Source organism: Acomys russatus, chromosome 27 (assembly GCF_903995435.1).
Source record: "Acomys russatus chromosome 27, mAcoRus1.1, whole genome shotgun sequence".
Lineage (NCBI taxonomy): Eukaryota > Metazoa > Chordata > Mammalia > Rodentia > Muridae > Acomys > Acomys russatus.
In genome coordinates this window covers 24,827,975-24,850,251 of record NC_067163.1, presented here as the reverse complement: position 1 = coordinate 24,850,251, position 22,277 = coordinate 24,827,975, and the positions used below count along the sequence as shown (strand labels likewise).

Here is a 22,277-nt window from a genome sequence, read left to right as displayed (position 1 = left end):
GAGGAATGAGGGCCGGCTCCTTTGTTGTTGTTTTGGGGTTTGTTTTGTTTTGTTGGGCGAGAGGGGGGGGGTTCGCCTCTGCCTGAGTGCTAGTATTAAAGGCATGTGTCACCACACTGCTCCTTTGTGGTGTTTGCTACCCTGGCTTTCCACCCTGCCGCCTCAGGATAGTGAGAAACGCAAAGGACTAGGACCTGTAAGCGCAGCTGAATGGCCCGGAACACCGGAACACCGCAGGATTAAGACGAGGCCTCAGCTCTGCTGTCTAGAGTCACAGCCTGGCTCTGAGACTTGCTAACCAGAGGACGTGCTGAGTAGCCTCCATTTCTTTGAAATTAGCTTTCTTAGTATTTCCTAGAGCTTATGAGATTACTAAATGGCCTTTTAAAATTTTTAATCTGAAAACTGGCTCTCTCCCCTCCTCAGTCCCCAAGAAAAAGCTTAATTGGCTAGGAAGGGGGCTAGAAGGAAGCGAGTCCATGTAACTGCCTAAGACCTCTGGAGCCCAGGGTGCTGCAGAGGTCAAAGACTCAAAACAAAATCAACCCTCACATTCCAGTTGCTCCCTACTCATGCAGCAATGTGGTGAGTTCCAGGGCTACAGTGATACCAAAAAACCAAACAAAAAAACCCCACCAGCTTGTCTGAGCATGTCCATTAAGCTTACAGTGTGGCCCAGGTCCTCTGACACTCATCCTGAGTGCAGCAGGGTGGGTAGGACATGTAACTTAGAGCTGGACAGATGGCTCAGATGGTTAAGAGTGCTGTCTGCACTTCCAGAGGTCCTGAGTTCAATTCCCAGCAACCACATGGGGGTTCACAACCATCTGTAATGTGATCTGATGCCCTCTTCTGGCATGCAGGTGTATGTGCAGCCAGAGCACTGTATACATAATCAATACTTCGAAAGGAAGGAAGGAAGGAAGGAAGAACATGTAATTTAGCCTGACCTCGTGGTTTCAGTAGTCAGCTTGCCTTGAAGTATAAGGAAGAATGATTGTCTCCATGAAGCAACCCGGGGTGCTGCGTCTTGGGGATGAACCAGTGGGAACACGATGTAACCACTCAAAAGAAGTTGGTTTCTTCCTGAAGGTACTTTATTGTTGTGTTTCGGGGTTTTGTTTTGCTTTTTGCTTTTTCAAGACAGGGTTTCTCTGTATAACAGAGCCCTGGCTATCTTGGACTTTCTTTGTAGACCAGGCTGGCCTCGAACTCACAGTGACCCGCCTGCCTCTGCCTCCCAAGTGCTGAGATTAAAGGTGTGCACCACCGCCACCCGGCCTGAAGTTACTCTTTACATTTTAGAAAGTATCAGTGTGCATGTGCGTGTGTGCGTACCCACATGCATGCCAGGGTGCACATATGGAGGTCAAAGAACAGCTTTGTGGAGTTGGTTCTCTCCTACCTGTGGTCATCATCAGAGAGCTCCATCTAAGCCATCTTGCCAGGTGGTCTTTCTTTAGAGTGCATGCTGCCTGGATGCTGGGACTGGAGGGGTCCCTTATGGAACAAGCACCCGCTGATTTTAAATATGAAATATAAAATATGTGCCTCGACAGAAAGGTCAGAGGGCAAGAGGTAAGAGGAACAGGAGATACAGGAAGAAAGGTCAGAGGGCAAGAGGTAAGAGGAACAGGAGACACAGGAAGAGAGTGGAAGAGGAACGGAACAAGAGAGAGGTGAGTTTGTCCTTTTGTATACTCCTGGGCAGGAGCACACCTAGTGGCAGGTAGGTAATGACATCATGTTGTTAGGCAGACTGGGGCAGTATGCTAATAGACAATCACTTATTTCTAAAGACTTTCTATCAATACTGGGTGACCTGGCCTTTTTCCCTGTCTCTAACCCCTTTCTTTCTCAGTGATTTTTACTTACCAATCTACTGAATAGATTCTATTTCCTCCCTACCAACTGTCTCTCCCACAAGTTCTCTTTTCCAACTGGACAGCTCCAGAACGTCCACTGGACTTTTTTTCCTTTCAGGAAACTCCCTCTGCCTCAAACCCAACATATTTCCCTTGTTTTTCTACCACGAAGTCAGCATCTCTCCCCAACACGCTGCTATCATGGAGGTCCTGTAAACACAGATCTCTAGGGTTCATGAGAGTTAAGAGGCCTGGGCTGGACAATGCAACTAGTCCTTATAACGGAGAAGTAGCAGGTATCAGCTCCGTGCACCCCTACCTTGATTCCCTCCCTGAAGCTGTTTCCCTCCATTTATTCCTCTAAATGAAACTGGTTCTTCCCAAATCCTGGGGGTAGAATTCCTGTGAATGGTTGCTTAATACATCGTTACTAGCCCCTTCTCCGTTAACATGTATACAATGTTAGCTCTTGACCGTACACACATCTTACCTATTCCTCCTAGCTTACTGTAGGCATTTCTCTTTACATGTTCGTTGTAAGTTGGAGCTTGTTTTTCCTGGCTGTTTCCCCCACAGTTGTGTGTGTGTGTGATCACCAAATTCTCTTATTAAGACTAGTGTTTCCAAGATGTTCAGTAATTCTGACTGTGAAAAATTATTTCTACTAGTTTACAATTTGGGTAAAAATAATGTACGGGTCAGCTTGCCTTCCATCACCAAGTTTTACACAACCACTAGCTTAGTTTGTCCCTGTAGCCTTGAAGCACAACTGCTTATTTCCATAGTCTTCACAGACTATGTAGCCAGTACAATTGCCTCAGATCCGCTGCGCCTCAGACCCGGCACCTCTTCTATTACAGCCCTCTTTGCTCGTGTTTCCATGCTGGCTAACGCTGGCCTCTCCCATTGAGCCATCCGCATCTTCATCTCCTACACTCCTTACAGTTTGTGCTTGCAGAAAAAGACACACCATGTCACTGCGCGCTGGCTCTTTCCGGCTCTGCTGGTAGGCAGCCTTTTCAACCTGCCTCACACCGTCACCTTCATCAGCTGGCCTCCACTGCAGGTGCTACTAGGTAGGTCCCAGCTCCCCCACCCCACCCCCCAAGTTCTAAGAGCAGGATGCTTTCCAATGAGCGTCCACAAAAGCAGAAATGGTTGTTGAAAATGTGTTTATTTTTCCTCAAATGATCTTTGTCAAGCAATAAATAAAAACAGACATGTTTGACTCTTCTAAAAAAAACAAAACAAAACAAAAAGTCCCCTACACTATGTACATCCTACAGAAATACAGGCATTATCAAATGTAGAAATGACACCACGCAGAAAGACGGGTCTATTTACACGAGTTACAAGTATTGCATTGTTATCTTTCTGAAGTTCCTTGAATGATTCATGAGCTCTGAGGAAGGGCAGGGCACTGAGAAGGAGGAGTTCAAAACAGACACAGACATCCTCCACCTCTTGGGAAACACACCAACACCGGGACACTACACTGAGCCCACTCCCAATGCTCCACAAATTGGTTCCCACTCAGGGGCTGCCCCAGAGACCACCTCATCCCTCAGCCAGCTGTGGACGGTGAGGCCACACTGATCCCGTAACAAAGCTTCCGCTGTAGCTCCTGATCACAAACTAGATGTGTTAGCAAGACCTGGCCTCTGTCAGAATTTCACCAATCCAGAAGCAAAGGTTTCTCCAGAACTTGCTTGCACACTTCAAAGCACCTAGGAACACTGTAACATATTGATGTCTGGATCCCACCCTCACAATCCTGGTTTCTTTGGTCAAGGGGTCACCTAGAGATCAGGATCTTAAAGGCTGCCAGAGGATTGTGATGAGCAACCCATAGGAACCGTTTTGCCGCTACCCCAGGCTTCATGGTCATCATCCAATCCCTTCCGCTTGCCTCCTGCCTCTTTCTCAAGGACTCTGAATCACTTCCCATGGCTTCCCCAGCCTTACTGAAAGCCAAGCACCAGAGTACGAGGTCTCGGAGTGGGAGGACGAAGCTGAGAGCTGCTAGCCACCAGCTCACCTGTGCTTTAGCTCTGACTCCCATGGATGGAGCCAAGATAAGAGGGAGAGAATTGGGAGTGTTCCCCCTTCTCTGGCAAATATTCAAGGGCTTCTGACATTCCAAAACTTACCACCACCAGAATCAGCTCAGGGGTGGGAAAGTTAGAATGACCCTGGGATGGGGTCTTCATTAGAGATATTCCAGCCATCATCAAAGAAGCTTCTGGAAAGAGACTAACAGTTTTTTAAAGGTGCTCCCGACACTTTTTTTTTCCCCGCTTTCAAATCAATGTCCTATTTTTCTTTCTGAGTTTTGGGTCTCATGCTGTTGTCGAATACAAAGAAAATGACTTTATAAATAGCCCCTTGACACTGTCATAGGTTTGAGTTAGGAAGCAGGGGAGGGCATGTGGAGCTCCCACCCCTAGATCCAGCCTGGGATCTAGGACACACTTGGCAAACACACTCTTTATATAAAAAGTGACTGCAGTCTAAAGGCTGTCTACCCTCCCTCCAGAAACCCTTACATTCTCGGAGCCCAGGGCCTGTCCAGCTACAAAACCCAGTCTACATCTTCTTCAAAACATAAAACAGCTGCCAGGAAGCAGGGGTGGCGGTGGAGGGGAAGTTGAACCATGCAACTAGGCAGTCTATTGGGTCCCCCCACCCCACCCCATCCAGGAGTTCGGCCCTTCATGCCTTCAGCCAAAGCAGCAGCAGTCAGGGAGACAGGGCACCCCTCACTTTTCTTAACAAGAACACGGAATGAGGAGGCAATTTGACACAGGCCGTCAATACAAATTGTGCCAACACAGGCTCACAGTTCACGGAAGGAGATGTCATGAACCCAGGCTGTCTGGGACTTTGGATGAGAAATAGCATTCCACCATGATTTTGACATGGAGGCTTGAAGTTTTTATTTACCTGGGATCAGGGATGTTCCTGGGGATCTACTCTCAAGGGGGTGGGGGGTGGGGTAAGAGAACCACACTCTCATTTCTGACAAGCCAGCAGTAACCTCTGATCTGGTACTCCATCACAACTGTCCCCCAATACTACAGATGGAATAGGTTCCCTTCCCAATGCACCCCAGGCCTTCCCCATAGACAATACACATCCTCCATTTGGAAAGGCTCATTTTAAGATGGTGTTAGCCCAGTCAGAACCCAAAATGGCTCCTGAGTCACCCAGGGTCACTTTGTAGGAGCTGGCAGCCAGCCCTAACCCCCTGGTACTCTTCTCGCCCTTCCAGACTTTAAGGAGCCAAGTCATAGCAAACACTCATCTTTTTATTCAAAAGAGGGCTTTTGAAAGTATTCACTTGTCAGACAGGGATTTCATAACAAGAATTTCTTGGTATACTTCAAGTAAATTCCTAAAACTGAAAATTCCAATTTATCCAAGATGGGGGGGTGGGGCACGCGGGAATGGTAGTCAATCACAAAGGGATTTTTAGTTCACTTTTTAGTGATCTGGCTCTGAAGAGGGCCTTGCCAAATGATTCACTGCAGGAAAATCTGAATTGCACCCAGTTTTCCAGGAGCACCTTAGAAAAGATGGCATTTATCACAGACAACATCCTAGGCAAGTTGGAAGAAAACACTCTAGCCACAGCTACATGGACCACAGGCGAGAAAAGTTTGCATGGCTGGGTCAGTGGTCCAGGAACCAGCTGTAAAAGTGTGCAATCATACACCGTTTTCCTTGCACGTCACCCTGCCTGCTTCTCGGGAGCAACAAAGCAAGATGGTGACTGGCAGAAACCCAGACTGGCCACTTACTTCCTTGTTGCCAGTACACCTGTGTGTTTCTGTGCTCTACTGTATGACCTCAACAGAAATGCATTCCAAAGTCATGGGACTCCTGCACATACATCCTAATGAAGTTCTCAAATATTGATTAAGCATAATTATTCAGCTGTTGACTAATTAGAAGTGGCCTAGAAGATCTGGAACAAAATTCCTGCGAATGCAACAATAGAACAAGCACATAGAACCAGGCACTTCTGGCAAACCCATTCTCTCCTCTTTCCTTTCCCTCTCTACTTAATAAAATTGGTTGGGCACATTTGCCAGGATCTGTGGGGTTTCACAACTTCAAGCTTGACTGCTTTCAAAAAAAAAAAATGAGGTAAACATCTACCTGCAAAGTAAAAACCGACACATACACCAAGTCTTCCCTGGCTGCAGCCGACGTTATTGCTCTACGTTGGAGTGTTTTGTTTGTTTTTAATGTGTATTTAAAGTCTTATTGCCATTCTAGCTGGCCCTGTTATTGGCCAAGGAGAAATGGGTGGGGACAGAGCATGGTCACCTGGTCCCCCACTGGCCAGTTCCTACTTGCTGCCCTCATGTGGCTAGCACAACCCTGGCAGGGGGGTCCCCCTGATGCTGGCCTTGGTGTTCCGAGACTGGTCCTAACAGCTGGGGGAAGTGGTGATGGGACTGTGCAGGTACGGCAGGTTACTGGGGGCCGAGTGGACACCCACAGACACAGGGAAGCTGAAGACAAACTGCGAGGTGGGGGTGGGAGTGGCCTTTCCCCTCTCCCGCAGGGGGCCCGAAGGGCTGGCAGCCTCGGCAGCGCAGGATGTGGCGAGCACCTGAGACTCGAACTGCAGCAGCTGCCCCATGAAGCTGAAGTTGGGCGAGATGATGCTCCTGCGCTGCTTGACGAACTCGAAAGCCTCCTCCAGCCTCACGCGCTTCTTCATCATGAGGTAAGCCAGGCAGATGGTGGCTGATCTGGAGATGCCGGCCTGGCAGTGGACCAGCACTCGCCCTCGGCACTCCTTCACTGCATCTGGGCCAGAGAGTGTGAGAGGATTAGGGGGACCTTGGTGGACTTCGGGAACCACCACTAAGCAGGTGCATGTGACAGAAGCCAAGTCATCGGGGAAGACAAAATACACTGGATGACGGACAGTGTAGGGGGCCGCTATGCTAGTCAATTCCTCCCCTTCAGTTGCCTTTGATCAAATATATGGTGATGGCAAGGAGAAAATTCAAGCGGAGCATCATAATGCCTAAAATCACTACCCAAAGTTCCCCAGGGTTTCCCCTCGCCACCCCGAGGGAGGGTAGGCTGCCTACCAATATACTCGATGGCTTCCATGAACCAGGAGCTGATATCAGCCTTGTGGTTATCTTCTACCGGGATGCACTTGTACAGGAAATGTCCCTCAAAGTGATTGGGGCAATCGGAGGACACGTTCAGCAGGGCTGTGATCCCCAAGGCGTCGAGCATGTCCCTGCGGGCAGCATGGTAAGCGCTGCCGAGGTAGAGGAAAGGGAGGATCTCCACGGGACCCCCCTGCAACAAAAATAGCAGAAAAGACCCGCCCCCAGGGAAAAAAAAAAAAACATGAGTGTCAGCAGCCAGGACGAGACTGAAATGCTGGAGCTAGGGACAGTAAGACAATCCAACAAGGAGTCCAAGCGCCTGGGGGTTGAAACCAGATGGGCGGAGCTTTTCTGGCTGGCTCTTCCTTCCGGCTTGGGTTCGGTGGGACTCGGCGGGCAGAGGCAACATATGGCCAGGTCTTAAGGGAAGCTGGCTGGGCGGTGCCCATGACAACCGAAGCAGCACATGGACCGTGAGGCACCCTGGGAGTTGACACTGCTGAGGAATCATTGCGCGGCGTGCCGTATGTCATTTGCCGTGTGGTTTAGGGATCTGTTTGGTTGGATATGTTTACAAGGAACACATCTGAGAGAAGACATCTCAGACGGAGAGGAGATCGTGGTATGATGGGACACGACCGTCCTAAACTCTCGATATGACTTAGGGACAGAGATGGTGACTCAAACGTCATCCCCAGTCCATGAAATGAAGGGTGGGTGAGCATGGGTTTGAAGTGCAGTGCCTCACACTGTTTTTTTTTTAATTGTTGTTGTTTTTGTTTGTTTTTTGTTTTTCGAGACAGGGTCTCTCTGTGTAGCCTTAGCTGTCCTGGACTCGCTTTGTAGACTAGGTTGGCCTTGAACTCACAGCGATCTGCCTGCTTCCTGGGTGCTGGGATTAAAGGCATGCGCCACCACCGCTGGGCTCTCAAGCTGATTTTTATGGACCCCTGACCAAGCAAACCTCTGTTGGGGGGGAGGGATGTTCAGCAGCCATGATTTCTGGCACTCCAGTCCATTGGTATTTTATAACTTGCTGGTATATCAGGCAATTATCCGAAGGTGATGCTCATCCTTTCCAGAATTATATCCTCCAGCCCCCTATAAGACAGGCCCATTCACACTTACAATCCCAGCACTGGGGAGCTGACGTGGACAACAAGGTCAAGGCCAGCCTGGGCTACAAAGGGAGACCCAGTCTCAAAACAAAAACAAAATGAAATAGAGCCTGAGCCAGAAGTATCTTTTTTTTTTTTAAAAAGCCAGGGATAATGAGAGAGCGGAAAGAAATAATTCCTAGGAATAAATAGACCTGACCTAAAATCCCACCATGGTATTCGTGGTTCATTCTTTCAAATTAAGGAGTTAAGTTTGAAGCCTGAAAAAACAGAACTCTAAAAAAAATAAAAATAAAGGAGGGGGGCCTTCAATATTCTCCAGCATTGCCTCACCTGAACTATGGCCAGGGAACTGGGCACCACACCTACCTGGTCGTGTAGTGGGGTCCCACAGGAGCTGCAGCCCAGGTCCAAGGACTCAGTGGTGCTGGGGGGCACAGGTGGCGGAATGGCTGCGAGGGCCTTGGTTTTGGAGCAGAATTCTGGGTACTCAGAGGAAAACCTCTCATAGCCACCTATAAAGGAGAAAGGTGCTTCAGGTTAGTGGAGAGACAGCCATCAGCAGGAAGGGAGGCAGAACAATCCCACTAGGCTAAAGACAGCTGTTGGGTCCGTCTGTACCACTAGGTGGCGCTGCGGGTCTAGAAATGATGGCTACTGAGCATCCCCACCCACGAAGAGAGGTTTGCTTGGTCAGGGGACTATAATCAAGCATGGAAGGATGCTGGCTGGGGGCTTTGGAAAAGCTTTATGGACAAGTCTTCAATTTGAGATAAGAATCCACAAAGATGTACACGGATATGCCAGAGGGACTTTTCTAGAGTACCACATGCAATGAAGGGAGCCATAAGCACTTAGGCCGTCAGCCAGTTGTGCCCTGCCATCATCAGCTTCATTCAGCCTTTCTGACGTGGGAAAAAAATGGACGGGGGAGTGGGGAGGGGCAGGGGGACGAGACATGACAGTCCCACCAGAAAGAATACTCTTCTCAAGTCTCCAGTCTCTACCAACAGGGCCATAAACAAGAGTAAACAGACTTCCATCACACAAACCGCTCCTGCTACACAGGTTGAGACAAGGAAGGATTTTTTTTTTTTCTGACCTGAGTGTGGATGAGCCCTGCAAAGATTATCGGCGCATCTTCTGTGGAAGGAAGGGTTTTGTAACAAAAAGATTGCGCCTGTTATCTGGCACAGCTGGGCGCTGTCCCACAAAGGCTTGAGGGCAGGTGTGGGGAAGGAAGGAACTGTATGGCTCTCATTTTCTGGTGGCCTCCAGGACCAGAAACTATACCACTTCAGTACAGCCTACATTGTCAGGGATCTGCCACTCTCAGGGCTGGACCCACACAACTGGCTAAAATGGGAGGTGGTGACGCAGGTGGCCAGCTCCTTCCCTGTGCGTGGCCCTGCTGGAGAGGCACCTCAGGACTTGTGCCCTCCAGCTATCAACGACCAAAGGGTGGACATGTGAAAAGAAAAGTTTATAGTCAGGTGCTTGGCCCCTTTGTTCCAGCCCTACATGATTGCTTCCTGCTGCTTTTGAAAGGAGAAATCCCAAGGCCACATCACAAGGCTTCAGAAGCAGAAGCAGTGACCGGGCGTCCCCCCTCTTCCCTCTACCCCCCCCCCAACACACACACACACACCGGACGGAGGCATTGCTTGCCCTCTGCTCACTCCCTCCGGATATAAAAGGATATCTCTGTGGTCAAAGTTCTTCCTGCTGAGTCACAGTGACCAGCCTCCAGAGATGGAAGCCTACAGGCCTGGTGCTGCCAGCTAAGAATGTGTTTGTGGCCTCAGTGGCCATAGCACCCAAGGGCAGGGCCCCTCTCTCCCTCCCATGAGAAATTTTTTATTTCCCCCTCCCTCCCTGCACCCCCTCCCTCCCTCCCTCCCTTTCTCCCTCTCTCTCTCCCTCTCTCTCGTTGTTGTTTTTCAAGACAGGATTTCTCTGTGTAGCCCTGGCTGACCTGGACTCACTTTGTAGACCAGGCTGGCCTCGAACTCACAGAGATCGCCTGCCTCTGTCTCCTGAGTGGTGGGATTAAAGGTGTGCACCACCATGCCCAGCTAGAAATTCTTTTTCTCAAAGCAGCCCAAAAAAGGTAGAGATGAGAATCTGAGGGATGAAGGAGCAATAAAAGTCTGTCACCAAAAGTCTGTCACATGGCCTCGATTAGGGAGAGCAGACTGGCTAAACACCTCCCTCTATGTACTTCTGGAAGACTTCAAAATTTTAAAGATCTCCTTGTCTGTTAACTTCCATTTAGCAATCAAAGTATTTTTTTTTAAATGAAGTTAACAGCGGTTCATGGCCGAGAGGTTCCCTCCCAGAAGACAGGCTCGGCCTGCCTCACCTAAAAAATAAAGTGTGCGGCTGCCCGCTGCGGCCCAGATTCCAAGGTCAGAAAGCCGGGCCCTCCAGTCAGCCCCAGAGCATGAGGAAATGGTCCCAGTCTTCCAATGATGGAAAAGGTACAGAACCCAGGCAGCCTGAAGATCCAGGAAGGATGCGCGGGCTCTGCGGACAGATTACATCTTGACCTTCTGAGTCATCAGCTGTGTGCCCTACATCCTCTGACCTGAGGCCCCTGCTCCTACTCGGTTAAGAAATGGTTATCGCCCCTGGCACAGGGTTCCTGGCAGCTGATTCGGTTGCCTGGCACAGGCAACCTTGGGAGCGGTAGCTTCGGAGTAGCTTGCTGGCTTTGGGAAGCTGCAGCTGGTTGCTATGTGAACAAAGTGGGGGCTGCGCAAAAGGACAGGTACAGGTGAGTTGTCATCAACACAGGAGAAACCTTCACGGCCTTGCCTCACACGTCCGTGTCGCTGTTGAGCCTTCTGGATGGCGTCTGGGTTAGTGAAAACTAGAGTCCTCAAACGGGGTATTATTTCCTGTGTCAAGCAGCACGGCGGGAAAGCGTGAAGAGAACCAGGGTCACCCACGCATGGAGCAGACAAGGGAGCCACTTGGGGTCGCAGGGATAGGTTAAGATCAGGGGCTAGCATTCACTCCTGACAACCTTGAACCCAGGCTTATCAGGGGCCCCGGCAGTACATTCACGCTGGCTGATGATCCCTTCACCCTTGGCATCCCCGGATGGGCTACGTAAGACTTCAGACCCAAGCGTTTCTGGTGAGCATTCGAGAATGGCATGACCCATGCTTAAAAGCAGCAAACTGAAGCCGGAGCATGTGTTGCATTTCTAGATGTGTCAGCTTATGATCATGGTGTGAACTTAATGGGTCTGGTCTTTCTTTGTTTGTTTTTTCAGGGTTTCTCTGTGTAGCCTTGGCTTTGTAGACCAGGCTAGCCTCAGACTCAGAGATTAGCCTGCCTCTGCCTCCCCAAGTGCCCTGGGATTACAGACGGGCACCACCGTGCCCAGCAATGGGCCTGGTTTTATTGAGGCAGGGTCCCACCACGTAGCCCAGGCTGTCCTCAAACTCATGGCAATCTTCCTGCCTCAGCCTTCCCAGTCCCCAAGTGCTTGGATTATGGGTATGAACCCCACTTCCCCCCACCAACAGTGTTATTTCTTACAGTGTGTAAGTAAAGCTGCCTTAAAACGTTTTTCCCCACAGGCCCTCCTAACTAGCCCATCTTTGTGCTAGTACCATAATGGCCACAGCCTCTGCAGTGAAGAACCAGTTTTAGACCACCAAGGGTTTTGTTGTTTGGTGGGTTGGTTGGTTCGTTTTTGAGACAGGGTTTCTCTGTGCAGCCTTGGCTGTCCTGGACTTACTTTGTAGACCAGGTTGGCCTCAAACTCAGCGATCTGCCTGCCTCTGCCTCCCAAGTGCTGAGATTAAAGGCGTGGGCCTCCACCGCCCAGCAGACCACCCAAGTTTTATCCAAAACTTACTCCCACTATACAGGAAAGGACCAGGCTCTCCCTACACCTCCTGAACATACATGTCCAAGAAAAGTGGAAGCCAGGCATGATGCTTACAGCTGGTTGGTCTGGCCATCTCCAAAGCATTGGGCATCTTCCCAATAAAATTTCTTAACATATGCCAATGAATTTCACTGGCTTTTCCTATGTCCTATTGAATGTCGTTTCTTTCTTTTGCATTAATAAGCACATGTAAAAGAGCAGGTTGGTTCCTAGCACTAGAAAACAAAAAACAAAAAATTAAATAAAAATCAGCCAGGTGGGCTGGAGAAATGGCTCAGAGGTTAAGAGCACCATCTGTTCTTCTGAAGGTCCCCAGTTCAATTCCCATCAAGCACAAAAAAAAAAAAAAAATCAGCCAGGTGTGGTGGCACACTCCTTTAATGCCAGCATTCAGGAGGCAGAGGCAGGCAGATCTCGAGTCTGAAGCCAGACTGGCCTGTAAAAGGAGTTCCAGGACAGCCAGGGATGTTACACAAAGAAACCCTGTCTTGAAAAACCAAAATAAAAGGGAGGGAAAAAAAAAAAGAAAAAATATATATATCAAAGAATAAAGAACTTATCTCCCTTGCTTATTATCCTTCAGCCTGTAAGTCAGAAGTGAAAATCTAAGCAGGGTTTCCCAGGGCTTGCTGGAAGGGCAGCTACACCTTGCAGTTTGCTCCTCGCCCCTCCTCCTCTGACTCTTTTTACACTCACAGCAAAGCATTTCAGAGTGCAAACCATGACGGTGAGGGCCTCTTGGCCATAAATTCTCCCCCCTAGTTGGCTGCCAGGCCCTGCAGGAGTGGAGATAACACAAGTGGAACCGCTTTACAAGGGCAAGCTGGTTGGTGCTGGTAATGCCCTCACAACAGGCTTCTTGGAGCGGAGTCGCTGCGGTGATTACAGATGTGGATCTTAACGAGGCTGTCAAGTCAACGGCGAGAATGCCACCCAAGCCAGGGTCTTGCTCTGGCCCAGAAAGGGTGTCTATGTTGCCTGAAGGTCATCTGCTTTGGGAAACCTCACTTTAACAGAGCAGTCTTCAGACTCAGCCTACTTCCTGGACTTCTGACCTTGGAATTCCCACAATTCGGACAGCCTGCTCTTTCCTAGGCTAGTAGGCTGAACCCCTTAAGGCAGTGATTCTCAACCTGGGGGCCTCGACCCTCTCGGGGGTGGGGGTGGGAGGACCTTTTTAAGCGTGGCAAATCAGATCTCCTCCACATCAGGTATCAAAGTTAGTTATGAAGTAACAAATAATTTTATGGTGGGGGGGGGTCACCACAACATGAGGACTGTATTAAAAGGGCACACAGTGTTGGGGGTGGGGGCTAGATCTTTCTTGCTGTCCCTCCCTGTCCTTCCACTTTATCTGCTGTGTCCAGCAGGCTGGCTTCTGCTGCAGAGTAGCTGACTTGTCTTCCAGTCACATTCCCTCTCCGCCAGGAACTGCCTCTCTCTCAGCAAGCAAAGCAGCTACCCAGCTTTCCAGGCTCGAGGTATTTAGAGGAATTTCTTGGCTCTTTAATGACCGACCACCTTTTTCTACAAGGTAAGAAGCCCTGATAGTCTTAAGGACCAGGAGAAACTCCACAGCCACCACTCCTGCTTCTTTGGTTACCTTTGTTGAAAGGAAACATCAATAAATGAATGGATTCACTTGATGCCAAAGCTGTGCTGCCCTCCGTTCATTGTAACCCCACAAGGAGTCTTTTTTTTTTCTTCCAGTTTTGAGACAGGGTTTCTCTGTGTAGCCTTGGCTATCCTGGACTCACTTTGTAGACCAGGCTGGCCTCGAACTCACAGCAATCAGCCTACCTCTGCCTCCCAATTGCTGGGATTAAAAGCATGTGACACTACCGCCCAGCTCCACAGGGATTCTTAAAACCTATCATAATTCTAACACCCCCAATCTTTTCCTCGATGGGGCATTGTGTTGTATTTACAAACTCTCTCTGAGTACAAAAGGTAGGCAATGTAAGTTTGAGCTATGGCCCCCCCTACATCGACCCCCCCCCACTCCCACCCCACCCCCCACAGGCCCAGCTATACACCCAGAGAGCTGGAGGAGATAAGAAGAGAGACAAGCAGGCACCAGCTGAGGTGCCGGTTGAACGGCACCCCCTCCCACTCCTCCCCCACTCAATTCAGGGTCAGGCAGAAGACCTGAGGGCAGGTGAGTTTTAACCATGAGGGGAAAGAAGCCTGTCTAGCTGGTCATCTCAATAGCTCAAAAGAGCCCCCTGAATTAATTTTGCAATTTGGGTTTGAATGAGAACTGAGGTCATGAGGTAAATTCTAGACAAGAGGGAAGTTAAGATGATTCAAAGAAGGGCTGTGGAGAGCAGGCTGGTCAAGAATTTGTAATCCAGTCATCTCAGGCTCCAAGCTGCGGGAATCCCAGGCATCCACCACATCAGCTGACATTTTTGTGTGTAATAGATTAATTTGTGACATTGGGGATGCTGGCATGAAAGAATTACTTCTATTAGGGTAGGACTTTTTTTTTTCTTCTTATAAAAACCAGGTTATTCTAAAAACTCCCAACCCAAAGGTTTATCGAAGCTAACAACCTGAAAGGCGTAAACTGAGAAAAATCTGAAAAACTTAAAATTTTTTAGAAACTGTCTCTAAAATGCCTTAGGGAAATGTAAGAGTTTAGTTACTGTTTTTGCCAACACTTGCTCAATGGTAGCAATTGTACAAGATTAACGATACTTTAACAAAGTTTAATTCCTGCTTTTAAACCCTTGCTTGTGAAAATGCAAGGAACCAGTCATTCTTTTAAAAGGAAAAAAAGGGGGGAGGGGGACTGGGATTAAAGGCATTTATGGGGGTAGGGGCGAGGGCAACAAATTGATCGACTGCCTAGCCTGGAAGGACATCCACCAAATCTCTCCCCTTCCTGCCTGTCCACTATCTGCCTGCCCCTCCTCGCTCCACTTTGGTTCGCCAGCTGAGCCAAATTACCCCATTAATACCGAAGAACAAAGCTAGGAAGCTTCTCTTCAGGGGCATGATTCCCTCTCTCCCACCAAGAAGACAGCTTCCAGGCTGGCACCGGGTTGGGGCCGCTTGCTTGGTCCCCATGACCTAGAGCAGACACATTCTAACTGCCCTCTCTACCAAGGCCTTTCAATAGCTGGCGAGGAGGGGGGGGGGGCTAGGTCGTCTGCTCAGGCGGCACATCCACATAAACTAAGGCAGGCAGACATTCTGCCACCTCTACAAGACAAGGGACAACAGTTCGCCCCGCTTTCATTTTAGGCTTTCGCTTCCAAGGGCTGCTAAACTACTTTTTGGCTAGGGGTAGTGTTAAAGGTGGGGTAACAGCTGTTCCTGAACAGATTGAAAACACACACACACACACACACACACACACACACACACACACACACACACACACACTAAGCAATCCAGACCTGTGGCCAGGCCTAGATGAGCACCACCTCAGGACTGGGAAGAAGCCTTTGGCTTTGAGAGAGAAGAGGTGATTCTCGCAGCCCAGTAAGGGAAGGAGTTGGAAAGCAGAGATCAATCAAGCTTGGCTAGAAGGAAATGCTGCCTTTCTGAGGGCCAGGCCAACTTGGCCACTCACTGTCATTTTGCCCAGAGGCCACCTGCCCTGTCCGGTCTTACGTCATGATCTGCCCTGAAGCATCTCTCAGAATTGATCTGGTCTCCCGGTCTCCGGACTGGTAGAGTGCCGGGAGCCATGAGGTTTAAAGTTAAAAATATGCCTGCCTCCCTAGGCGCCTGGTCGGCCCAGGAGCCTGCACCCCGGAAGGAAGCCAAAGGGCTCGGGATCAAGGCCTGCAGCTGCGGTTCCGGGGCGATCCCCTCCGGGTTTCTTCCAAGAAAAAAAAACAAAACAATCCCCGACTCCACGTGGATCTAAAGTACTCCCCAAATCCAGGGCTGGAATGCAGGGGCTCCAGCTCTCTTAATCTAACGGCTGAGGAACCCAGGACATCCTGGGCTCCCCATGGGACTGTCACCCCAAAACAACTTTACCTTTCCCCCACCCGCGGGGGCTCGACTCGAGGAGAGCCGGCAAGCTGGAACAATAAGCCAAGCAGGACCCCGCCGAAGGAGGACACGGGACCTGCGCCTGACCCAGGGCTCCGGGTACCGCGTGGGGCCCCAGGCTTCCAGGCAGTTGCTCCTAAAGCAGTTTAGGGGGAAGACTGAGAGACAGGGGCTCTGTTGGAGGAGCAAAAGGCGGCCCTCGAGGGAAAAAAAAAACAAAAAAAACAACAAAAAAAAAAACAAAGGAAAGTCAGCAAAATCGCCTTAGCAGTTCAGCCTCAGGTCAACAGCAGCGTTTCCCCGGCAGCTGACCGGTCAAATGGTCAGGAAACAACTGCGGAGAACAAAGCCCTCCGCTGTTGAGCTCGCCCGCACCCAGCCGCTTCCCGGTGCTTTTCGCAGCGCAACCGGAAAAAAAGCTTTCGCTCCACACCTCACTTTCTTACTGTGGACAGGTAACCGAGAAGAAAAGTCTAGGCAAGGGGGCGAAGAGCCGCTGCAGTAAAATGGGCGGCTTTTCTAAGGGGGAGGTCGAAAATACCTCCCGGGTTCGGAACGAAGACCCGAACCACGCGAAAGAATGCGCGGAATGCGGCGGCCGGAGATGGGGGGGGGGGGTCGCAGCGCAGCAGGGGGCGCCCGACCCTCCCGCGCTCGCCGGCCGCTCCCCAGCCGGAGGCCCGCACACTGGCGCGGCTGGCAGGTGCGGCGAGCGATCGGTCTCTTTTTCTCCAGCGTGTGGGATAGTGAGATCTTTTGGGGGGGCGTCTACCTTCCAAATTTGACAAGCCACCTTCTCTCCAGTCGCCAATTTCGGCCAGCGTTCGTCTCAACCAGGCACGCGCCGCCAGCAGAGTTGAGAATGGTGTGTGAACAAAGGGGGTAATTCTGTGCTGCGAGGATTATCAGGAGGAGGCGCGTTTCTGCCTAGTGTCCCCCCCAATACAACACCAGCCTCCCCTAGCCCGGGGCAAAGGGAGTTGGCCGCCTCCCAACAAAGCTCCGAGTTGAGGCAGCAGGGGACAAGATACATATTGCTCCCCAGATTCGCAACCCTCCAAAGGCAGGATTGCGTACGAACTCCTTAGACAGATCCCATGTCAGCTTTCACCTTCCTTCACCCCTCTTTAGGGTTCTCAGGGTTATACGTAGGGACGGGCCTTTCTTGTCCCTGTGGGACTTTAAGAGCGCGTTCTCAGCTCTTGAAGCTGGGCTGCGCAGAGGAACCGCTGCCAGCATCCAGGCCAGAACCATCCATGTCAATAAACAGGGAAACTCTAGGACGCGTGCGGATTTCAGGTGACTGGGGAAACGCGCCAGTACAGCCTCCCTGGGACTTGGGCTCAAAACCACAGTAAAACCGTGCACACTGACACGCACAAAGACGCGCAAGGGGACTCCCGCAGCCCGAAGTCACTCGGGTACTTCTTTCTATGCCCAGCAGAGCGCCAAGTACCTTACCCCTACCCTCCAGCTCGCGCCCGGGCGCCCACGTTTACCTTTAAGCAAGCAGATGTCTGTACGTTCCGCGTTACGGCGCAGAGCCTGCACGACCAGCGACACCGTGCTGTCCTCCCGGAGACTCTCGGCGCGCGGACTGCGCTCGTCGTAGACGATGACGGCCGAGTAGAGGCCAGAGCGCAGGCGAGCGCGCACCTCTTCTTCGGCGGGCAGAATCTGCTCCAGACTCACCGAGCCCTTGGCCCTCCGCCGCACTATGGTATTGCAGCGCACGTTAACCGAGCCTCGGATGTAGCCCGCGCTGTGCGCCAGAAACGGTCTGCAGTCTAGCAGCAGGCACTTGCCGCCGCTCAGCAGCCCCAGGGCGCCGTGGCTGCCGCTGCCGCCCGCGCCGCCGCCGTTCTCATCTCGGTTCATCAGCCTTTTGAGCACGCTGCAGTCCATCTCCCGCAGTTCCTCCATCGTCACCATGTCGCCGGGAAACGCAGCAGCTGGGGAGCTGGAGAAAGCCAAGGGCACTCAGGCCAGCTAAGCTACAAGGAGCAGGGAAAGGCTAAGAGGGCGCCTGCCGAAGTAGCAGCAAACTTGGCCCCAGGCTCTTCTCCCCTACACCTCTTCTTCCTCCCGCAGCCTCGACGTTACATAGCAGTCCGAACCTTCTCCGGCGCCAAAGCAGGCAGGCGCGCGACCCGCAAGATAGCGGCTAAGGAGAAGAGTGTGTTTACAAGAGGGGACTCCTCTCGGTTTGCTGCCTCTAGTATGTTTTGCTAGCTGGGCTGCTCCTGCCGTCACCTTCTCAGGCGCCGCTGTTTCCCCTAACAGCCAGCCGGAGCTGCGCGCACTACCCCAGCCAGAGTTTCCTCCCCGGTTTAGAGATTTATTAATGCTCGCCGGCTCTCCCGGGGGAGGGAAGAGTCATTACTACCTCTCCAGGCCCCGCCCTCCCCCGCGCAAGCGCCCCGCCCAGCCCCCGCCCCCACCCCAGCTCGTGAATGGAGCGCCGGCCCCCTCGCACCCAGTCACGGGAACTCGACGTCACAAAGAGAGGAGTAAACAGGGCGCTCGGTGCTAGCTGCCAAGGCCCATTCATAAAACTGAGACCTAGAGGAAAAAGGAGGCAGCCTCCGACCCGCTCGCGAGCTGGCAGCTTCGGGACTTTGTGAATGAAGCCGCTGCGCGGCGCCCTATCCGTCCTCAGCCCCGGAGCGCGGCGTTCGGCTTAAAGATAGTGGCGGGTGGCGACGCCGGCCTAACGGAGGCCTGGGCTTTCAGCTTGGAGGGCTTCACCTCTGCGCCCCTCCCCCGCCATCCTGCCGCGCAGTGGAACCGAGCCCTGTGCGGCTGCCACCCTAGAGGGCTTCGGATCTTTTCTCGCCGGATTTAACCTTGCTCTTCGGGTCCGGCCGGTTCTGTTCTGTTTTTAATGCGATTCCCCAGACGTTAGCTTATACATCACCAAGATCGATTTCCATCCTGAGCTATTATATCAGTTTTACAGCTTCCCGTGGAACGAGGGCAAACCCCGACTTTGAAAGATGAAAGGAAAGGCCCCCGCGCCAAAGCCCAGTAACAAAAGAAAGGTGTAGGGTTTTGTTACTTTACAACCGGGGGGGGGGGGGCGTTAATTAGCGGAATGGTGTGCCGGTGCTGGAGAAGTGAGCGGCACTCCGGCTCAAACTACCTAACGTGTTTATTTAACCATGGTTGGGATGGGGGGCGTACTCGGACGTTTTCCTCTCTAGGGGACGTCCTCTCCTCCCTCTTGCTCTCTCAGGCGAACTGTCCTCTCAGGAAATAACTGTTAAGAGTCCACATTTGGTGTGAAGAAAAACGCTGAAAAGAGTCCTTGCGAAGAATGACCTTTTGAAAAACAAATTTAATAAGCTCGGAGACGATTCGTATTTCTACATACCTCTTTCCAGGTCACGTAGCATCCGCACCCAGGTTTCACTTTCCCAGAGGCATTTAATTTCCCAAGGGCTTGCTTTTGGCAAGAGGGGAGGTTGTGCGCGCACGCGGTGGGGACCTTACAGAAGCCAAAAATTATTCGGCCAAGATCTTGCCAAGTCTTGTTAACGATAATTAATCACCGAACGAGGCGATTACGGGGTTCGCTCGCGGCCTTGGTGGCGGCGAGGTCGAATATTCCATTTCAGGTCGCGGGTGGAAGGCCGCGGAACCCTCAGGGTCGTTCCGGCCCAGTTCAGCCTTCCCCACTTTTGCCCTTTTGCTTTGTTCTCTGCGGAGCGGCTCTCCCGGGCTCACCTCCAGCCCCTACCACCCATTTCCAAGGCCTTCTAACCCGCTCGCTTCTCGTGCACTCTGAAGTCCCCGACACTCTTATCTAGATCAAGTCCCACTGCAATATTCCTGTCTTAATTTTTGTTTGTTTGTTTATGGATTCTCTTTCAGGAAAAAAACCGATTGCATGTGGGTTAATTTGTTGATGACATACTAGTGACCCCCTCCCTTTACGCCGCCGCACCTTAAATGTTGGCGCCAGGGGTGCGTGATCACTCAAATCCGGCCTCCGGAAGGAGCTACCGGAGCAAACTGACAAAGGCTGCCTGGGGCAAGGTCTTGGGCACCCAGCTTTATGGCTGGGAAAGCAGCAAGGGCGTCCTGTACCAGTGAGGAGGCGAAGGGGGGTTGTTTTCTCTTGCTTCGGAGAGAGCTGTTGGGACGTCTAGTGCTTCCCTCTCGCGAGCCAACCGTAGGTGCTCGGCAACCCAGGTGCCTCGACAGCCGTGGCCAGATTCTCTCCCGTGGGGCCTCTCCCCGTAGTTTACAAATTCAGCGGCTACCAGGCCTCAGCTCTGGTAGGAAAACAGACTGTTTTACAAAATCTCCCAAAGAGTTTCAGTCAGAACCAGGTCTGGGCCAGTTTCACTGTAGTCACCAGAGTAGGATGCGGGTCGGGGGTTGTCCCCGGGCGGCGCTCGCCATGCTCCGATTGCCTTTGTTTCCCCTGCGTTAGGGATGCTCCCCCGCCGGCCAGGCCGGAGGCCGGGGGGGGGGGTTGCGGGGGGAGAAGAAGGTAAATGCTCACGTGGCCCGTAAATAACAGTCAAATCCGGGGGGTAGAGGGGAGGAAAATGCCCACCGAACAAAGGGGCAGCTTTCTGCACCTGACAGTAATCCTTGCCGGAGAAGCCGGTAAATCCCGTAGGCCAGTCACACGCAGGAGGTGTGGGCAGGCGCGTGTGAGTGTGTGTGTGTATCCACGTGTGCGTACCCGCGCCTGCGCGCCTGTTCCTGGAGGGGAGTAGCCACTTCGGATTTAGCACGTTTAAGCCAAGAGCGGCTTTTGTTGAGCAGATGATGTTGACTAGAACAACAAAATCTCCCCCACCCCACCCCCAACCCCCGTTCAGGAACTGCCTTCAGCAGTGTGAATGTCAGCAAATGAGCTTTAAATGACAGCATTGTGTTTACCCCGGATACTGTGTGAGCACCCTGGATAATTTTCTTAATGGAAGCGTGTGAGCCATTTGGTCCACAGTTAGGTGAAATACAACGTAAGGTCTGCCCTATACCGGCTATACAGAAGATAAAAAACAGGCCTTCCATTGGTCCTCAGGCTGAAGGGTGAGAAAACAGTTTACACAGGAACTTAGTGAGTCAATTTGTCAATAAAATCTTGCAGAAAACAAAGGCATTTTGGGAATATCTTCAGGGACTTGGGGTGGAATTGCCCAGTTTACATTCAACAGTAAACCTCGCGGTGGAAATGCTTTTAAAAATTCACTGTGACATGTGAACCCGACTTCTCTTTCATCAGGCGGTCCTTAGACCGACCTTATTAGTCACTGTCAGGCTCCGAGACAAATCCCCGCGCTTGTTTAAGAGCCTTTCTTTCCAATTAGAAAGTTTTGTGATCTGGGGATTGGAAGGCAGGCATGGACTCCCCAGAGAAGATTGTGGCTTCTATTCTGGTTTTGATGGCAACCTCTGAGTCACAGCCCTGTCCCAAAGTAACTGAATAAAACTCGCCTTAAAAAAAAAAATCATTGAAAAAAATATCATTGATAAGTGAATAATCAGGGTGGCAGTGCATAGACGTTGTGTGGATTCCTTGGCTTTGTGACCTTGCTCCTTACTCTAACTGCACAGGAAACATCCTTTTTACCTGAACCTAGCTGTACTCTAATAATAAAATGCTGGGGAGACCACAATATGTCCTTAGGCAACACTGACAAATGGAGTCTTGAACCCTGTGTCTCTCCTTCCTCTTCATGTCTGACCTCAAGCCAAAGTTCCTTGGGAGGCAATGGAAATCTTCAACACCTAGAAATCAACAAAAGAACTCGAAAGCACAAGCTAAACAGAGCTTTGGTTGAGTTTTATGAGATAGGCTTTCCTGTAGCCCAGGCTAGCCTGAAACTTGCTGACCAACCAGAAGAGGGTTTATAGATGGTTGTGAGCTACCATGTGGTTGCTGAGAATTGAACTCAGGACCTCTGGAAGAGCAGACGGTGCTCTTAACCTCTGGGCCATCTCTCCAGCCCCTGGCCATGAACTCTTAATCCCACTGCTGTGCTGTAGGACTATCAAAATACTAGATTCCAAAGAAGGACATTTCACGGAGGAATCTCATGCTGGTTGGAGGGAAAAGCTGAAGCCTTAGTGCCAGAAAAAGAAGCTGGCTCCAAGGAAGAGATTTCACAGTTTATCACACCACTTTTTAGGACAGACTTGGAGCCAAGACCATGACAGAAACCAACCCTTGACGGGGACTGTTAATTATGCATAGCCCTTGCTCTCTGTTTAAACTTAA

The 22,277-nt window shown here is 51.1% G+C and overlaps 1 protein-coding gene across 1 annotated transcript; it reads right to left on the bottom strand.

Annotated features, from left to right (window-relative positions):
* Positions 1-5,642: 5,642 nt before the first annotated feature.
* Positions 5,643-18,411, bottom strand: Dusp4 (dual specificity phosphatase 4). The gene is made up of 4 exons (XM_051170064.1): positions 17,539-18,411; positions 8,494-8,639; positions 6,977-7,196; positions 5,643-6,686 (listed from the first exon to the last, which is right to left on the bottom strand). The coding sequence occupies exons 1-4, from the start codon at positions 17,969-17,971 to the stop codon at positions 6,301-6,303; spliced, it is 1,185 nt and encodes a 394-aa protein (XP_051026021.1). The 5' UTR covers positions 17,972-18,411; the 3' UTR covers positions 5,643-6,300.
* Positions 18,412-22,277: the final 3,866 nt, after the last annotated feature.

What these genes read in the sequence shown, in the direction of transcription:
- Dusp4 (XM_051170064.1), bottom strand. Translation starts at nt 17,971, where the DNA reads ATGGTGACGATGGAGGAACTGCGGGAGATGGACTGCAGCGTGCTCAAA. An exon ending in AGACATCTGCTTGCTTAAAG is followed by an intron (nt 8,640 to 17,538) that starts GTAAACGTGGGC and finishes TCTCCTTTATAG; the next exon opens with GTGGCTATGAGAGGTTTTCC. An exon ending in GGACCCCACTACACGACCAG is followed by an intron (nt 7,197 to 8,493) that starts GTAGGTGTGGTG and finishes TTTTTGTTGCAG; the next exon opens with GGGGGTCCCGTGGAGATCCT.